Here is an 18,928-nt window from a genome sequence, read left to right on the forward strand (position 1 = left end):
ATTTATGAGTAGTGAAGAAGTGAAGGAGAGAAGCAAGAAGACATTTCAGTAAATCTGGGCAGCAGCGATTATTGGCACGCATCCCAAGGCAAAACCGTACAACAGGAGAAAGGCACAAAAATCGAGGAAGAGGGACAGTAGCAAGGGCACGAAATTTGAGGTAGGTTTTGGGCACGATTTTCAAGGCAGGTCATACAACATTTAATGTTGTTTTATTGCTGGAATTTTTTTTGTTTTGGCAGTTCGCTGATTGGCACGATTTTCAAGGCAGAGTTCAAACACGAAAATCGAGATAAATTGTAATTTGTGGTTGCTGGAATTTTTACTATGTATTTCAATTTCTCTGTAAAAGCATTTTCAGAAATAAAGAAGAGCTCTCAAACTGCTTTTCCCCAAGAGTTGTAAGGGATTTTTCCAGGGTCACATTGACCAAAAATCACTTTGTTATTTTCTGTGTGTGGCTGTCATAATTTTGCTATGTTTTATTTCTGTAATTTTAGCAGTTGTGAAATCTCTAAATTTGTGTTTTCAGAAAATATTGTCATCTCCAGAGTTTAGAATTTTTATCATGCTTGGATTTAAAATTAAATGCATGGAGTGATAAGGAAAATTGATAACCGGATTGGGGGTTGAAATTCTTCACTTCAATTGTTCTTATTAGCCCAATGTCAATTTCCAGTATAGCAATCACATTAACATGATAGTAAAATGCTGATAGAACATAAATGAAAACAACAAAAGACAAGCCAAGACAAGAGACACAAGATGTGGCGCCAGCCAAGGACAAACCCCAATGCGGGGAAACCCTTTGATCAATTCTTCTATATTCATCAATAATTCAGCACAGAGAGAGAGATAGTACAATATCACAAATCCGTGATTTACAACAGCAATAATGAAAACCCTTGAACAACTATGACAAGGTTGATCAATCAACTCCAAATGTCCTCAAGACAACCTAGGAGAACTCGACCTCCAACAGCAGTAGATAGCAGCCCAAAACAGTCAATGGAAGGAGGTCAAAACAACAGTCAATGCTACAGCAATACTGCAGTCAGCCCTAACCAGTCAATTCAGTCCCAAGCACGTCCTCCAACAGGTCAACGCAGGCTGTCCAGCAATGCGGCTAGCCTAGGAGAGGCTGCCCAACCCAAGAACGCAGTCACCTTCCTCTTCGCTGGTCAAACACATGCATAATATACCCCTGCTGCTCCACAGTCAGCCCTAGGTCAACGCTGTCCCAAAACTGGCCTGCGTCCTTCCTTCTCTCCCACGTGAGTGTCTTCCTCCTCCTACGCATACCCAAGAGACTAGGAGAGAGAGGAATGAGATGGTGAGATGAGTGTGTTAATGCCTCAAGGTCTCCTCTACTTATATGCCACACTGAGGTTTAGTTGGGGGTGTGCAACACTATTTTCCGACCTTGACAAATTGTCAAGAAATACAAATAAATTCATATCAACATGAATACATGTCGGAATCGGATGATCGTTAGATCAATCCTACACCTCTCGGCGAGAGGTATCCAAGAAAAAGTATCAGTTTCCATAAATAAGATGACCCACATGGAGTTTGGCTCTAGTTGCCAATTTTAACACGATATCTTGTACAATGTCTTTTTGTATAAAAAAAATTCACAATTTTCGCTGGGACCCTTTTCATATTTTATGCTTTACATCCTAATATCCCATGATACAATAATGACCTCATAATAATGGGCATGGAGATAATATGTTAATGATAGGAACCTTCATGAACTAAAAATTCGATTACTTGGATAAAATGATTGCTTTGAAGCCTGATGTTAATATACAACCTAACTTGTATGAATATAAGATCATAACACCACTCTATCCAAGGTTTGTTGTACACGAAAAAATTTAAAAAGTATTAAATTTTGTTAAGGTGTTTACAAACTTGTGCAATGCCAATTCAACTGGTTCATAATATGATATTCGATGAAATAACAGATGTTACCAATTCCTTGCTAAGAAGTGCTTGACCATCATCAGATATTAGGGCCTGTTAAAACACAGGAATATGAAGCAGCATTAGCATATGCAATTCAGCTTGGTCCCATGCTACCTAATTTCACTGCAATTCAAAGAGAAAATGCACACAACATCCCCCAAGCTGCTGATTGATTGAACATTCTTCTAAAGGTGAAATTGGGTCACCACAAGAAGATGAATAAAGCTGACCAGTGAGAAATGTTGATTTTAAACCAAGATGCTCAGCTTACATTTCGAATAGCACCATCAGGAACTTGATCAAGATTTGCAAGTAGATTCTCCAGAGAACCTGGCAATATGTTCAACGAGAAATTAACATTCACTTTCTATTTGATTGGCAGTCATGTTCAGTCAAACAACAATTGATGCAACAAATTTGACATGCAAATTACATATGCCTAAGCCACTCTAAAATAACTACTATTATATTCTATAATTAATAGTATAGACAATCCACCATTAACAAGTTTACGGATTACTTTCAGAACTTAATAGACATGCTCTATGAGATATTTGATGATTCAGGCTTAAAAATACATCTACAAGTGGGCCTGAAACCAATTACTGATCTACACTTCATGTGCATATGTAAAAATGTCAACATAGTATGCCTACAGGGAATGTCCACAAAACTAGTGACTATAAACAGCAAAAATATTGAGAACATCATGGCTGACTACCAAGTCCAAAAATAATACATGGTGGAAAACATTTTTAGCAGATTAACATCAGTGGATCAATAATGGCATCCAGAGTCCCATCACAAGCACAGAAGTAAGAGCATCACATACCAAACTTGATGATAAGTTTCAATGCATTCATGTCGCCAATTCCTTGAACCCCTGAAGAATTAAAACATTATACATTACAAGTCAGGAAAACTCGTTGCCACTGGAATGTTTATCTTCAAAGTTTCTACATTTATAAAACTTTCAATGATTCAAATATTTTAACATATAAATCAATAGAGATGTTGCATGAATATTTATCACATGTACTCTAATATAGACAGAGATGCACACAACGTTAGTTACCTTAGGATATCCTCATATTGTGATCATAGACAAGCCAATCTCGAAGGCAATTAGTCTAAACCCTATCACCAAACTCGCATGAATTGCAACAGATGGAAAGATAAATAAATAGGTTTTATTAATATCCATCAATGTCCACAACTGATCCATAGACAGTAGGCCTATGACCAATCCATCTTGCCAACATCGATCTTTACTGCAGGTTTAAGTCTCAGCAATTCTCTGTGAAAGTGAGGTCAAGCTTCTCTGTGCCAATGAACAGCTCTGTTTAGATTTGGTCTCAAGGTTTGGTTTGTTCTTTGGTAATGCCAAGACCAATGTTTTAAAAACCGGAACTGGTGACCAGACCAGTCCACCTAATGAACCAGGTTTCGAACCGGGACTGGTCAGGTCTAAACGAACTGGTTTTAAAAAAATACATTAAATAATTTATTTTTAATAAAAAAAAAAACTATTTTTAAGATTTAAAACCATGATTCCCAGCCAAGAGAGACAAAATACGCAAAGATTGCTCATTTGTATACCATGTAAAGGTGAATATATCAAAATGGCACCGAGTGCAATACATATCATTGACAAAATGCATAAGCAACGAGGCTCTAAATGGCCTCTAGAGTGCAAAAACAAAGCCTACAAACTATGGGGCTAGTGGCTTACTACAAGTCTACATATATGATAATAGTGATCAACATTATCACTTGAAACTTCTCATGAGTCATCATGATCAAACTCGGTTGAGTCTCGACTCCCAAACTTTGCAATTGCTTGAGTCACAAACTTCTCTATTGGTTCAGTGACTTGAGTCTCAAACTTCTGAAGGTATTCTGCCCTAATATGCCCTATTACTTCATTTGGTGCTCCACATGGCTTTACATGGCCTCCTATCCTAGCCAAGTGTTGCTTGAACCTATTAATACCCCCTCCTTCAATAGATTTTTGGCAATATTTGTAGATCATTTTGCCATCAATCATATCACAATGAGCCCATGCAGTATCCTTGGCTTTTGGAGGCATGATGACTACTACTTAGCTTAAACTCTCTGTTGTTCCACTACTTCAACAAAAACTCAACACTCTCCAAGCTCCCAATCAAACTCACAAATACTCCAAATGAGATGTGTGAGATAAATGAGAGAGAGAAGGGCCTTTTAAAAGCTTGGAGGGGGTATTTTTGGAGGGAAAGAACCCTTACTTTCCCTCCAAAACACCCTAAAAAATTGGAAAACAGTGCTGCATGGGTCCTCCGCAGCCATGGCAGCTAACCGACCAGACCACTCCACAATTCTGTTATGCCAAGTTCTGAATATACCCTGGATGTTTGCAATATTCAACCCAACAATTGACCAAATCATATATCTTCCCATTCAAAAAATAACCAACTAATAGAAAGATGCAAACACTTCCTTCTTGTTATTGCTATCATCATAGCCAAGAAAAAGTGAAATATATTTATCATTATAAAGCAATATGAAGAAGGCCATAAATAATTACTCAAACACATGGTCTTGAAAGCAATTTGGTTGACCATGTATTGATGTTTTTGGCAAACATAAACAAAAGGGCATGGCTGTAGGTGGTGTTACTCTCATGGTACACATACATTTTTCACATTGGATTCATCACCATTGTAAGCCAAAGGACACATGTCAAAAGCCTGGTAACAACCATGTGAGTCATTGTATTAGGTGTCCTAGATGGTAGACACTTTGTGAAGGTCAGCCATGGTGTTAGATTTTGTAGCTTGGACACGTGTTCTAGTCTCATGCCGTGTCATTGAGGCTAAGAGCACAAGAGAATATAAATATCTCCAAGCCCAGGAAATTTTTCGAAGGGAAAATATCTTAAATAGATTATTAACCAGTTTTAATAATTTTCCTAAGTCTAACTTAGGAAAATAGGTTAATTAATCAATATTAATTGAGAATAGTTGATTTCTCTCTAGAGACTTCTATAAAAGGTACTTGATAGAGTCAAAATGATCTTAGCCATCGATTGGGATTAGAGCTTGGCCATTGAATTCTCAACAAAAGAGTATAAGAGGAAATCAATGGGCATCTTGGAGATCAACGAATTGAGGTGCAAAGATAGCATGGGGTTTACACCAATGAGTGTTTCAGCAAAGATTGAGCGAGAAACATTTTCCGAAGTTATTCTTTTGTAAGATACCCCCTTGGAATACCTTAGGATTTCCTTTTAAGTTTTTGAGTTTTGTTTCAATGTGTCACTTTGTCATTTCGTCAAACAATTTGCACATGTATGGCTATAGGTGTGTTTTCTTGTATTTTTATTTCGAATAACATACACAATAATCAAAATATGCTAAGTAAATACTTCAAAGCAACAACAAACGCTTTGTATAATACCCAGAAACACAGTTACCACATATATATCTATATAGATATATATATACCAAAACAATAAACTTATAAGCACAAACATTTAATTAACTTGACATTAGAAATTACAATGCACAAAGTTAAAGATGAACCTGATATAATCTCTAGTAAGATATCAACGACTGTAACGAACAAGGTTTGTATACCTGCAATAATCTTCATAATACTTCGAAGACAAAGACATCCATTGTATGACAAGTAATTGTATATTGAATATTATATAAAAGAATTGATGAGATGATTACAATGAGGGTGAGCGCATGCTTATATACCTAGGCAGGTACCTCTTCACAAAAAGTCATGTCTTTAGAGACATGCTTATTCACTACTAATTATTAGTTAATTAGTTATTATTCATTATTATTATTATTATTTATATTATTTGTATATGTTTTATTCAAAACATTGCCTTCCTCTTCAAAAAACTTTGTCCTCAAAGCTAATCGCTGACAAGGTGTGTCATCTGCTTCTTTTTCTTGTAATCTATTTATATCTTTTGTAGTTCTTCTAGTTGTCATCTTCGTTGATACATGATGATAGGATCCTTTGAGCGATAAGTAAAATTGTCGAACTGAGAAGGGATCTGACCATCCTAGATCAATCTTCTGTGGAATCTTGCAGTTACTGGAAACTTGTGATGAATTGTTATCACCAAATTGAATTGTGCAAACTTCAAAGTTCTTCGGAACATAAGTTTGTGGTTTATGTTCTGAGTGATATAGATTCGTAGATTGATTGAGGTATCTAGTATTGTGATTAAGATTAGATAAGCAGTACTGGTGATTTGATTTTCTCTTATCACGTGTTTGACAATTACCTGATTTACTCCAGGTGTCGATGTTGAGTTGGTTACCGGATCGTCACTTAGAATTTCCATCATTTGAACCACAACATTTGAATATGTTTTTCCTTCAATTGGTTTGTCCTCTTTTTGAGTTGCGATATTGACTGGATTGATATTCGTTCCCCTATCTTCAATTTGGTCGGTTACATCTGACGACTTCGTTACATCTTTTGTGATGAGTTCTTCTAATTTATTTTTCAATGATTGCTTATCATTTCTAAGTTTCTTAATTTGAGTGAGTAATTTCTCGCTATGGTCCTTAAGACGAGTAATTTCTTCATTTTTGTCAGCGGTGATTTTGTCAACTTCCCTTTGCATATTTTGTATCGCTTTTTTACTTTCTTAAAGAATTACTCTTGAGATTTCTTGTATATCTTTTGGCATCACTAAATCTGGCTTCAAAGTAACGTCCTATAGCGTTATTTTTTTCTTTTTGTGGGGAAATGTCAAAAGCTTCTTTTTTATATATAGGATAAACGACCCTAGAGTTTCCATCTAGGGTGAGCCCAAAACAATATCACTATCGTTAAAAAATAAGGTTTTCACGGTGAATTGCGAGATAAAAGTATAATCCCCAATACTTAGTTGTAGATTGCTTATGTCGTATTGTTTGTAACTTGTGTCAACAAAATTCATTTCAATTATATTCGATTCGGGAATCACTAATTTGTTGGTCAAGGTTGTCATTGATGTCAATATTGCATTGTTTGTGATGGCAAATATTCTTGTGATACATGCCTTAAACCCTTTCATTATATCACCCTAACACTAGATCCTAAATACATGAACACCTAGAAACCCTAACCTATGTACTGCCTATGAAGAAGACCTTCACATCTACATTAATAAAACCCTAGCCTTTGCATAAATGAGACCCTAATCCTACTCCTTGGAAACAAATTCCTAAATCCTAACTAAAATCCTAACTGCCCTGATCTTTCCTTAATTAAATCTATCCCTAACTATTATACTATCGAATATCCTCAAATTTAATTAAAAATATCTACACTTTATTGTCGGCTCCCTAATTCGTAAAGTTAGCTCTCAAGCCAACAATCATAATTCTTTTACCACATGACAACATTAAAATATTCATACATGTCGGGTTCAATTTTACCTAAGTCGAATTCAATATCCTACGTTGAGCACTAGTTGGCTCCACCAATTCGGACGTGATTGCATATATATATATATATACATGGCCTAAGCTCAATCGGTTGATGGATCCATCTTGGCAAAAGCAATCTCAGAAAGGAGCAGCGAAATAGTGAAGTGAATAGAAGGTTGAACTCATCTATTCAACTCGGTGAAGACAAGCATCTGTAGCAGTGAAGTTTATATTTGTATATTTCTCTATCTGCCTACGGATTCAAGATATTTTCGATATCTGTTCGTGAAAGGGTCTCAGTAAGAGAAGCACCATTTCCTAAAGCAACAAGTCCATTTGAATTTAATTCCGTGACAACGTGATTTCTGAGGCAGCGTGATTTTTGAGACAATGTGTTAAATTTTTGAGGCAATAGGTTCAATTTCTCAGGCAGCGAGTTCAATTTCTGAGACAACGTGATTTCTGAGACAACGTGTTAAATTTCTGAGGCAACAAGTTCATCTTTATTGCAGCAAGTCTTCTGTGCAGGGTATCCTGAGATGACCAACCATTATGTGAAATTTTCCTATCAACTTCTTTTATAGAAACAAGTTTCTAGGTACGATTTCCTGAACAACAAATCATTCTGTATTCCTACATCAACGAATCCTTCTAGGCAAGACTTTTGAGATAGCGAGGTCTCTATACAGTAGCATTTTGAAGAAATAAATTAAACATTAGAGCCACGAATTGAAGTGCCATTTGCACCAGGTTAAAGAAGGGTCTTGTGAACTTGAGAAAGTGCCAAGCAAAGTGAACATGCCAGTAGACACTTATTTGAAGCTCGATTTGTTTGCAGACTTGAAATTTTCGGCCTTGTGAAGCAAAATTCGGGCCTGCAACTAGGGCACAACCTCGGCCTTGCAGAGACCTGTAATCTTGGATTTGTGCAACGTGAGCTTGTAATTAAAACTTGGACTGTGTTGAAGTTTCTAAATTTACTTAGTTTAGAAACCCTTCATGCACTTTTCCTGATTTATTCCTACTTACTTGTTATTTTTTTTTAACAAGTTATTTACAAAGTAAATACTGAAAATAAACACCAGTGTATGCTCAACATATTACAGATCAACAACTAAAAGAAACAAGAACAAACACACCACATGACACCATTATTTTTGGGCCAATGTCCCTGGAGAAACCCAATGCGGGAAAGCCAGTGTAGCTATCTGAGGGTTTTCTTATTAAGCAATATCAGAGTACAATCTGGGTGCCGAAACTGGCCTACCCAACAGAGAATTTCCTTAGCAGCTATAACTCACAGTTTGAGAGAAATCTCCTTGCTAAAACCCCAAAAAATCCTTCCGGCAGCTCTTCAGCACAAAACTGCTCCTGCAACCCTAGCGTCTGCCCAATCTGGACTGCGTCAAGCCCTCTCTGTCTCACGCTGGCCCTGCGTCAGCCTTTCTAACCCTGCGTCAGCTACGCTGGCCCCTCTGGTGCTCTGCGCAACACTTGGCTGCCTCTGCATGAGCCCTTGCTGGCTCTGCGTTGCCCTCCTTGGTTGCTACGCTGCTCTCCCGGAACAATCTTTGCCTTCTCTGTTTCTCTGTACTCAATGCCCCTCAGCTGCTCTCTCTATCATTGACTCTATCTCTCTTAGCAAACCTCGCTCTAGAGAATAGAATGACTAATCATTTGGTGTATTCTCCAAGTGACCCTCAAGCCTCCTCTTATACTTTTCCTGTTGACATCTCAACGGCCGAGATTAAGTCCCTAATCAACGGCTAAGATTAGATCTGGCTAGATCCATGTTTTTTGGACCATTCTAACACAGATTCATATTAATACACATTAATATTTTATTTTCCCTAAGACTTAGGGACTCCATTATAATTATTTTAATATCTCTTGATCTGTTTAGAATCTGCCCAAACCCTTTCTGGGTATTAGAGATCTCATGTGCCCCAACCTCTCCACCAAATTTAGTGGCTATAACACATCTGATGCTACCCCAAATCAACACTCCCTCTTAGCGAGGATTGTGCTCTACCAATACTCCTTACTGAGTATTACTCTGATCATCCGGCATCGGTACTTGTGCTGATGCTAGGCCTTCCTGCCCAACATCCTCTGCATTGCTACCTCCTGTACTGCTGCCTATGGTTCTGCCACTGCCACTGTTGCATCTATACGACAGCTCCCTCTGCATCTGTGCTGTTGTTGGTCCTTTCTCCCAGCAATGCATCCGCACTGCACCTCCTCTCATCATGCTGCATCGTGCTACCCACTGTTGCACTACAACTCAGTTACTGAGAAGTAAGTAACTGATCTCCCAACTGACCTCCCTGTTGGGCTAGAAACACCCTCTGATGTCGAAGCTCCCTCTGCCGCTAACAAGTGCTCCCTCTCTGACCTCTACGCTGCTGCAACAACTCCCTGCATCTCGCACCGTTGCACACCTCTCTGTGCCTTCCTACACTTGTACAACACTCCTATGCCTCTCGCACTACTTCAGCTTGCTAGCTCTGCGCTGTCTTGGGACTCCTGCACTGTAGCTCTCTCTGTCGCTCCATCCGCATCCGTCTCTACCTACTCAGCCAATCCTACTACTCCTCGTCGGGACTCCCATAGCAAGGTCTAATCCAAGAGGCTAGGTACCTCGAGGATCCTGCCCCACATCGTCTGTAGTCCGCCTGACTACAGCTCGATGTCTCCCCACTTCCGCTCATGTGGCATGTGTGTACTCATGGCACAGCCATCGTCTGTCAAAACTTCCTTCTCTTCCCGTGATGGCGCTGCCTTAGTCTCGGAAGACTCTCCCTTACTCTTCTTCCTTGGGCACTGGGTCGCATAATGACCCATCTCCCCACAGTGGAAGCACTTGATCTTGGAGAGATCTTTCTCCTTCCGCTTCTCCTGCTTTCCCTCAGATGCTAGGGCCACATCCTCCTCCTCCTGCTTGACCTTGAACCCTTTGCTGCTACTACCTGTCTTTGACTACCGTCTGATATCTTCCTAGCGAAGAGCTACCCACATGTCGTCCCAAGGTAGGAGAGTCCCTCTGCCCAGGATACTCTGGACAAACACTTCCCAATCTTCTGAGATAGCATTCAAGGCTATCCTCACCATAAGCTCCTGATCCGGTGTCGCTCCTATAGCAGTGAACTGGTCTCGGATCTCATTCAGTCCTCCGAGGAAGGTGTCAATCAATTGACCCTTCTTCATCTGATACGACCTCATCTGGTTCTCGAGCAACATTCTTCTCTGTATAGAAGTATGCTGGTACAGGTTCTTGAGAGCCTCCCACATCTCAACTACCATTTCCTTCTTGGCTATATGTGGTACCACATGATCCTTGACCCCGTCAAGGATAATGCACTTGGCCCTCGCCATCGCCTCTTCGTACTTGTCGTTATCATTGGGGTCGACTGGGATAGCTATAACCTTCAAGGCGAAGTTCTTGACACGATTCCTGTCAAGCACTGATAAGATTCTGGCCTTCCAGACTACGAAGTTCGATGCTCCGTCTAGTCTATCCTGGTCTCTTACCCCGTGTAGTGCCATGACGCTTCTCTACTTCCCTCCTGGAAGTTCTCTATTCGACTCCTCTGAGTCTCTACTTCTCGTTTGGAAGTTCTCTTCTGGACTCCCTCTGAGTCCTGATTTCCCTCTTGGAAATCCTTCTGCCGCTTGTCGAGATGCCCCCTACTCTGATCGTCTTGTGCAACTGCACTGCTGATCTAGGTTCCTCGGCTAGAAACCCTCGGTAACAACTCCTCTGGCCCTGCTCTGTCAAGTACTATTCTGACTACAGTACCTCACCAGCTCCACTCTGCAATATTTCTACAGCCTTCTAGACTCCAGCAACTACCTCTTTGTGAACTGCGTCAGCCCCTCTCTGCCTCACGCTGGCTTTACGTCAGCCCTGGGATGCCATGCGTCAGCCCTCTGGCCCTCTACGTCAGCAACGCTGGCCTCTCTGAGGCTCTGCGCAGTTCCTGGCTTCTTCTGCGTGGCTCTGGCTGGCTATGCGACACACTTCTTGGCTTCTGCGCTGCTAGAAACAACTTTTGTCACCTTGGGACAGCTGTTTTCTGCTACTATTGCTCCGCTTGGCCGATGTCCTTTAGTCCTCCTGTGATCTGCAATCACGCTTTGATACCATGTTGAAGTTTCTAAATTTACTTAGTTTAGAAACCCTTCATGCACTTTTCTTGATTTATTCCTACCTACTTGTTATTTTTTCTTTAACAAGTTATTTACAAAGTAAATACTGAAAATAAACACCAATGCATGCTCAACATATTGTAGATCAGGATTCAGCAACTAAAAGAAACAAGAACAAACACACCACATGACACCATTATTTTTGGACCAATGTCCCCAGAAAAACCCAATGCGGGAAAACCGGTGCAACTATCTGAGAGTTTTCTTATTAAGCAATATCAGAGTACAATCTGGGTGTCGAAACTGGCCTACCCAACAGAGAATTTCCTTAGCAGCTATACCTCACAGTGTGAGAGAAATATCCTAGCTGAAACCCCGGAAAATTCTTCCGACAGCTCTTCAGCACAAAACTGCTCCTGCAACCCCAGCGTCTGCCCAATCTGGACTGCGTCAGCCCCTCTCTGTCTCACGCTAGCCCTGCGTCAGCCTTTCTAGGCCTGCGTCAGCCCCAAGAGGCCCTGTGTCAGCTTTGGGAGCCTCTGCATCAGCTGTGCTGGTCCCTCTGGTGCTCTGCGCAGCACTTGGCTGCCTCTGCATGAGCCCTTGCTGGCTCTGCGTCACCCTCCTTGGCTGTTGCGCTGCTCTCCCATCACAATCTCTGCCATCTCTGTTTCTCTGTACTCAATGCCCCTCAGCTGCTGTCCCGATCACTGACTCTATCTCTCTTAACAAACCCCACTCTAGAGAATAGAATGACTGATCATCTGGTGTATTTTCCAAGTGACCCTCAAGCCTCCTCTTATACTTTTCCTGTTGACATCTCAACGGTCGAGATTAAGTCCCTAATCAACAGCTAAGATTAGATCTGGCTTGATCCATGTCTTTTGGACCATTCTAACACAGATTTATATTAATACACATTAATATTTTATTTTCCCTAAGACTTAGGGACTCCATTAAAAATATTAATTATTTTAATATCTCCTGATCTGTTTAGAATCTGCCCAAACCCTTTCTAGGTATTAGAGATCTCATGTGCCCCAACCTCTCCACCAAATTTAGTAGCTAGAACACATCCGATGCTACCCCAAATCAACACTCCCTCTTAACAAGGACTGTGCTCTACCAATACTCCTCACTGAGTATTACTCTGATCATCCGGCATCGATACCTGTGCTGATGCTAGGCCTTCCTGCCCAACATCCTCTGCATTGCTGCCTCCTGTACTGCTGCCCATGGTTCTGCCACTGCCACTGCTGCATCTGTACGACAGCGCCCTCTGCATCTGTGCTGTTGTTGGTCCTTTCTCCCAGCACTGCACCTCCTCTCATCATGCTGCATCATGCTACCCACTGTTGCACTACAACTCAGTTACTAAGAAGTAAGTAACTGATCTCCCAACGGACCTCCCTGTTGGGCTAGAAACACCCTCTGATGCTGAAGCTCCCTCTGTCGCTAACAAGTGCTCCCTCTCTGACCTCTGCGTTGCCGAAACAACTCCCTGCATCACGCACTGTTGCACACCTCTATGTGCCTTCCTGCACTGGTGCAACACTCCTGTGCCTCTTGCACTACTTCAGCTTGCTAGCTCTGCATTGTCTTGGGACTCCTGCACTGTAGCTCTCTCTGCCGCTCCATCGGCATCCGTCTCTACCTACTCAGCTAGTTCTGCTACTCCTCGTCGGGACTCCCGTAGCAAGGTCTAATCTAAGAGGCTGGGTACCTCGAGGATCCTACCCCTCATCATCTGTAGTCCACCTAACAACAGCTCGATGTCTCCCCACTTCCACTCATGTGGCGTGTGTACACTCATGGCACAGCCATCGTTTGTCTAAACGTCCTTCTCTTCCCGTGATGGCGCTACCTTAGTCTCGGAAGACTCTCCCTTACTCTTCTTCCTTGGGCACTGGGTCGCATAATGACCCATCTCCCCACAGTGGAAGCACTTGATCTTGGAGGGATCTTTCTCCTTCCGCTTCTCCTGCTTTTCCTCAGATGCTAGGGCCACATCCTCCTCCTCCTGCTTGACCTTGATCCCTTTGCTACTACTACCTGTCTTCGACTGCCGTCTGATCTCTTCTTGGCGAAGAGCTACCCACATGTCGTCCCAAGGTAGGAGAGTCCCTCTACCCAGGATACTCTAGACAAACACTTCCCGATCTTCTGGGATAGCATTCAGGGTTGTCCTCACCATAAGCACATGATCCAGTGTCGCTCCTATAGCAGTGAACTAGTCTTGGATCTCATTCAGTCCTCCGAGGAAGGTGTCAATCAATTGACCCTTCTTCATCTGATACGACCTCATCTGGTTCTCGAACAGCATTCTTCCCTGCATAGAAGTATGCTGGTACAGGTTCTTGAGAGCCTCCCACATCTCAACTGCCATTTACTTCTTGGATATATGTGGTACCACATGATCGTTGACCCCATCAAGGATAATGCACTTGGCCCTCGCCATCGCCTCTTCATACTTGTCGTTATCATTGGGGTCAACCGGGATAGCTATAACCTTCAAGGCGAAGTTCTTTACACGATTCCTGTCAAGCACTGATAAGATTATGGCCTTCCAGACTACGAAGTTCGATGCTCCGTCTAGTCTATCCTGGTCTCTTACCCCGTGTAGTGCCATGACGCTCCTCTACTTCCCTCCTGGAAGTTCTCTGTTCGACTCCTCTGAGTCTCTACTTCCCGTTTGGAAGTTCTCTTCTGGACTCCCTCTGAGTCCTGATTTCCCTCTTGGAAATCCTTCTGCCGCTTGTCGAGATGCCCCCTACTCTGATCGTCTTGTGCAACTGCACTGCTGATCCAGGTTCCTCGGCTAGAAACCCTCGGTAACAACTCCTCTGGCCCTGCTCTGTCAAGTACTGTTCTGACTACAGTACCTCACCAACTCCACTCTGCAATATTTCTACAGCCTTCTAGACTCCAGCAACTACCTCCTTGTGAACTGCATCAGCCCCTCTCTGCCTCACGCTGGCTTTGCGTCATCCCTGGGATGCCCTGCATCAACCCTCTGGCCCTCTACGTCAGCAACGTTGGCCTCTCTGAGGCTCTGCGCAGTTCCTGGCTTCTTCTGCGTGGCTCTGGCTGGCTGTGCGACACACTGCTTGGCTTTTGTGCTGCTAGAAACAACTTTTGTCACCTCGGGACAGCTGTTTTCTGCTACTATTGCTCCGCTCGGCTGATGTCCTTTAGTCCTCCTGTGATCTGCAATCACGCTCTGATACCATGTTGAAGTTTCTAAATTTACTTAGTTTAGAAACCCTTCATGCACTTTTCTTGATTTATTCCTACCTACTTGTTATTTTTTCTTTAACAAGTTATTTACAAAGTAAATACTAAAAATAAACACCAGTGCATGCTCAACATATTATAGATCAGCAACTAAAAGAAACAAGAACAAACACACCACATGACACCATTATTTTTGGACCAATGTCCCTAGAAAAACCCAATGCGGGAAAACCGGTGCAACTATCTGAGGGTTTTCTTATTAAGTAATATCAGAGTACAATTTGGGTGCCGAAACTGGCCTACCCAACAAAGAATTTCCTTAGCAGCGATACCTCACAGTGTGAGAGAAATCTCCTGGCTGAAACCCCGGAAAATTCTTCCGACAGCTCTTCAGCACAAAACTGCTCCTGCAACCCCAGCGTCTGCCCAATCTGGACTGCGTCAGCCCCTCTCTGTCTCATGCTAGCCCTGCGTCAGCCTTTCTAGGCCTACGTCAGCTTTGGGAGCCTCTGCATCAGCTGTGCTGGTCCCTCTGGTGCTCTGCGCAACACTTGGCTGCCTCTGCGTGAGCCCTTGCTGGCTCTGCGTCACCCTCCTTGGCTGTTGCACTGCTCTCCCATCACAATCTCTACCATCTCTGTTTCTCTGTACTCAATGCCCCTCAGCTGCTGTCCCGATCACTGACTCTATCTCTCGTAGCAAACCCCACTCTAGAGAATAGAATGATTGATCATCTGGTGTATTCTCCAAGTGACCCTCAAGCCTCCTCTTATACTTTTCCTGTTGACATCTCAATGGCCAAGATTAAGTCCCTAATCAACGGCTAAGATTAGATCTGGCTTGATCCATGTCTTTTGGACCATTCTAACACAAATTCATATTAATACACATTAATATTTTATTTTCCCTAAGACTTAGGGACTCCATTAAAAATATTAATTATTTTAATATCTCCTGATCTGTTTAGAATCTACCCAAACCCTTTCTGGGTATTAGAGATCTCATGTGCCCCAACCTCTCCACCAAATTTAGTGTCTAGAACACATCCGATGCTACCCCAAATCAACAAACTGTGGCTCATTCTCTTCGATTTGAAGCACAAATAGCTCGACCTGTGGCTCATTTCATTGGACCTGTACCTTAATACTTCAGACCTGTTGCTTATCCTAGATTGTAACATAAGGATAACACCTCAAACCTATGGTAAAGACGATTGGAAGTGTGATAAGCTTGAATTGTTGAAGGCTCAGTGAAAGCTTGCATTTTTGTGAAAGCACCAACAGTCAAGGCTTGTAGGCTTAACTAGAATAGTCGAACAGTCACATATTTGAAGCATTACACATATTTGGAAGCATTACAGTCAGTTGAACAATTACACTTCAAAGAGTTGGATAGTCACATATTTGGGAGCGTTTGGAACCTTGAACAAAGGAGTATTTGGATTTTGGGCTTGAAGCTTTGAGGACTGTAAAGAATATTCATTGGAGATACTCTTGGAAGCATCTTGGTCAGCTATCTTGTGAAGCAAATCTATAGACAACTCCAAGAAAGCATCCTTGAAAAGAATCCTTGGAGCGCTGCCTGCCTATTTGGAGTCAAACCTTGAAGTTGTTGTTGAAGAATAAGTGCAGAACTTGGCATAGCCACTTGAAGACATTTTGTTAAAAAGCCTTGACTAATCTTGGAAATAGTACTTAAGACCATGATGCATGGTTGATGTCATCATGAGTTGACTTGGAGAAATTGATTGGGTAATATGAAGAACAGTGGAGACACTTTCATGCGAAGAACAAGGTTGTCATTGATGATATGATGTGACAATTAAGTGAAGGGATTGTTGAAGATTGACAGGGCTTGTTGAAAAAGACTTTGGGAGCTGTGAAGAACAACCTAACATATCTTGACAAAGCAAAGCTAAAGGATTGGTGTCGTTGGAGTTGGTGCTTCTAAACTCAAGGTTGGTGCCTTGGATAAGATAGGGTCGAAGCCCTAGAGGTCGGAGCGTCACTAAAGCCCAAGTAGGTGCTTGGCACATCCCAGGTTGGAGCCTGGGTGTCTTCATCAAGGGTTGGAGCCCTACCCATATTGTACTTGATTCATTATAAAGATTATATTAATAAAATCGTTTACTTCTATTGTTCATTTTTCTGTTCTAAATATAAGTGATCTAACTAGTAAAAGTAAAAATTGAAAAGAAACACTGATTCACCCCCCTCTTAGTATTTCCAACATAATTGGTTAGCACATTTAGTACTAACATAATTACTATCTTCAATAGGACTAATAGAGATTATAATATATCTTCCTGCGAGTAATCCTTTGTTTTCCCTTTTATAAAACCTTCAACATATGCGTCGTATTAATCCTAACACCTTAATATATATATATATATATATATATATATATATATATATATATATATATATATATATATATGAAATATACCACTTGCCACTATACTTGGTCTCAATCAACTTTTAATGCCCGTTTCTCTAAAAATCGTAGTGTGTTAATTTTTTTGATTAATTAGAGAATGTAAATTTTTAATATAGGCAATGTAATATGGAAGGTCACTAAATTTTAATGGATGGCTACACCATACAGATGCGACTTCACATGGTATGCATGGATGCACTCCGGAATATATAGAGATGTCTGGGTAAAAGACAGCAATGTGATGAACCTGATATAATCTCCAGTAATATATCAGCCACTCAAGTGATGTAAATTAGACCCCAATTGGTGGATGTAGACTCAGGAATAATGCCTATGAATAGTCCTTTGACCTCTGAAACTTATGGTATAAATCTCCTTTATAAAATATTCCCACGCACCACAGAGAATACGTTGATTTGATGAAGGGAAATCTACACAACTCTCCAAGCAAGCCCTCTTCTTTCAATGAATGATATCACCAGCAACATAGGTAGGTACCCAATATAGGAGCTCGATCTTTATATGATAGCAATTCGGTTTGTGCAAAAGGGACAAAACTTGACCCTCTTTTAATAGTGTGCAAAAATCAGTCCTTTATCCAACAAACACAATGGAAATTTGGCCCTATGCTTCAGTAAACAACTGAGATTCGACCTCCAAATAAACTCAAAACTTAGTCCCTTCTTTCATCAACTCGACCCACTGATATATGGTAGAACGACCCTCAAATGTGGCTTGGAAACTTGGCCTGTATAAAGAATATAGAATACTCATACTTAGGAAATAAAATCCACTGATAACGCACCATGAAAATTTGCTCCATCACTACCACTGTGCTCTCCTCCATCAACAATGAAGCTCAAAGACAAAATATGAGTGATTCTGCTCCAAGACTAGCTAGGGTGTATAGTTTCAGTACCGAAACTAGCAACCGAATGAGGGTTTCCAAAATCCCTAGACTCTCTTCTCAAGAGCTCTCCAAAATTCTAGTTTCCAAGCAAGCAAATGCAAGAATGAAGAGAGACCCCCTCATTTCCATTTTTTATAACTCACTTGACTCTTTTGCCACCCTTTTTACCTTTTCCCTCCAATTAAATAATAAAAGCAATTTTCCTTTCTTTATTTAATAAAGTAACTTTTATTAACTAATTAAAGCTACTTTTAACACTGGAAAATGTTTAATTCACCTCCATGATCACGCTGACCACCCAAAGTCTCTTTTCATCATCCTACATTGTAGATCTTTTCACTCTGATTCCAACACGATATTACACTAAGGTGTTCCTCCAAATAATCAGCCCCAAATAGCACCTTAAGCGTAACTAATTAAAATATGCCTATTAATAACATCGTTTTACGAGAATTGTTGAAATGCAACGGAACTAAGAGCTAACTGTGCAAAACTGATCTGATGATGAAATATGGTAAAGGATCCCATTTAGGCCCCATAAAACTCCTCCAAACCTGTCGGACTCACCAATGGTGTAATCCTGCTCCTATGATCTAGCTGACACATGTTTTAGAGATCTCCCTTAACCATATCACACGAAAATAAAAAAAATTGGGACATTACATCTTCATCCGAGAGACTTCCAATTTCAGAGGGAGTTTCTCTGGCGAGTTTATTTTTTTGCAAAGAAGGCCAAGTTCTTTTTTGGAGCTAGTGTGAGTTTGTCGGAGGAGGTGCGAGTTCTCCAGGAGGCAATGCAAATTGC

General features: G+C 41.2%; 1 protein-coding gene across 1 annotated transcript in view; it reads right to left on the bottom strand.

Moving 5' to 3' along the window:
• The window catches only part of LOC149197497 (uncharacterized), a 265,068-nt gene that overhangs the window by 24,684 nt on the left and 221,456 nt on the right, over positions 1–18,928 (bottom strand). Inside the window, exons 9-11 of the mRNA XM_089408710.1 lie at positions 2,804–2,854; positions 2,243–2,301; positions 1,978–2,022 (exon numbers count right to left, since the gene is read on the bottom strand). Coding sequence (XP_089264836.1) covers positions 1,978–2,022; positions 2,243–2,301; positions 2,804–2,854 — 155 coding nt within the window. The remainder of the gene's footprint in view (positions 1–1,977; positions 2,023–2,242; positions 2,302–2,803; positions 2,855–18,928) is intronic.

Source organism: Pinus tabuliformis, chromosome 2_2, assembly GCF_031772625.1.
Source record: "Pinus tabuliformis cultivar Carrire ecotype Pingquan chromosome 2_2, CPIR1, whole genome shotgun sequence".
NCBI lineage: Eukaryota > Viridiplantae > Streptophyta > Pinopsida > Pinales > Pinaceae > Pinus > Pinus tabuliformis.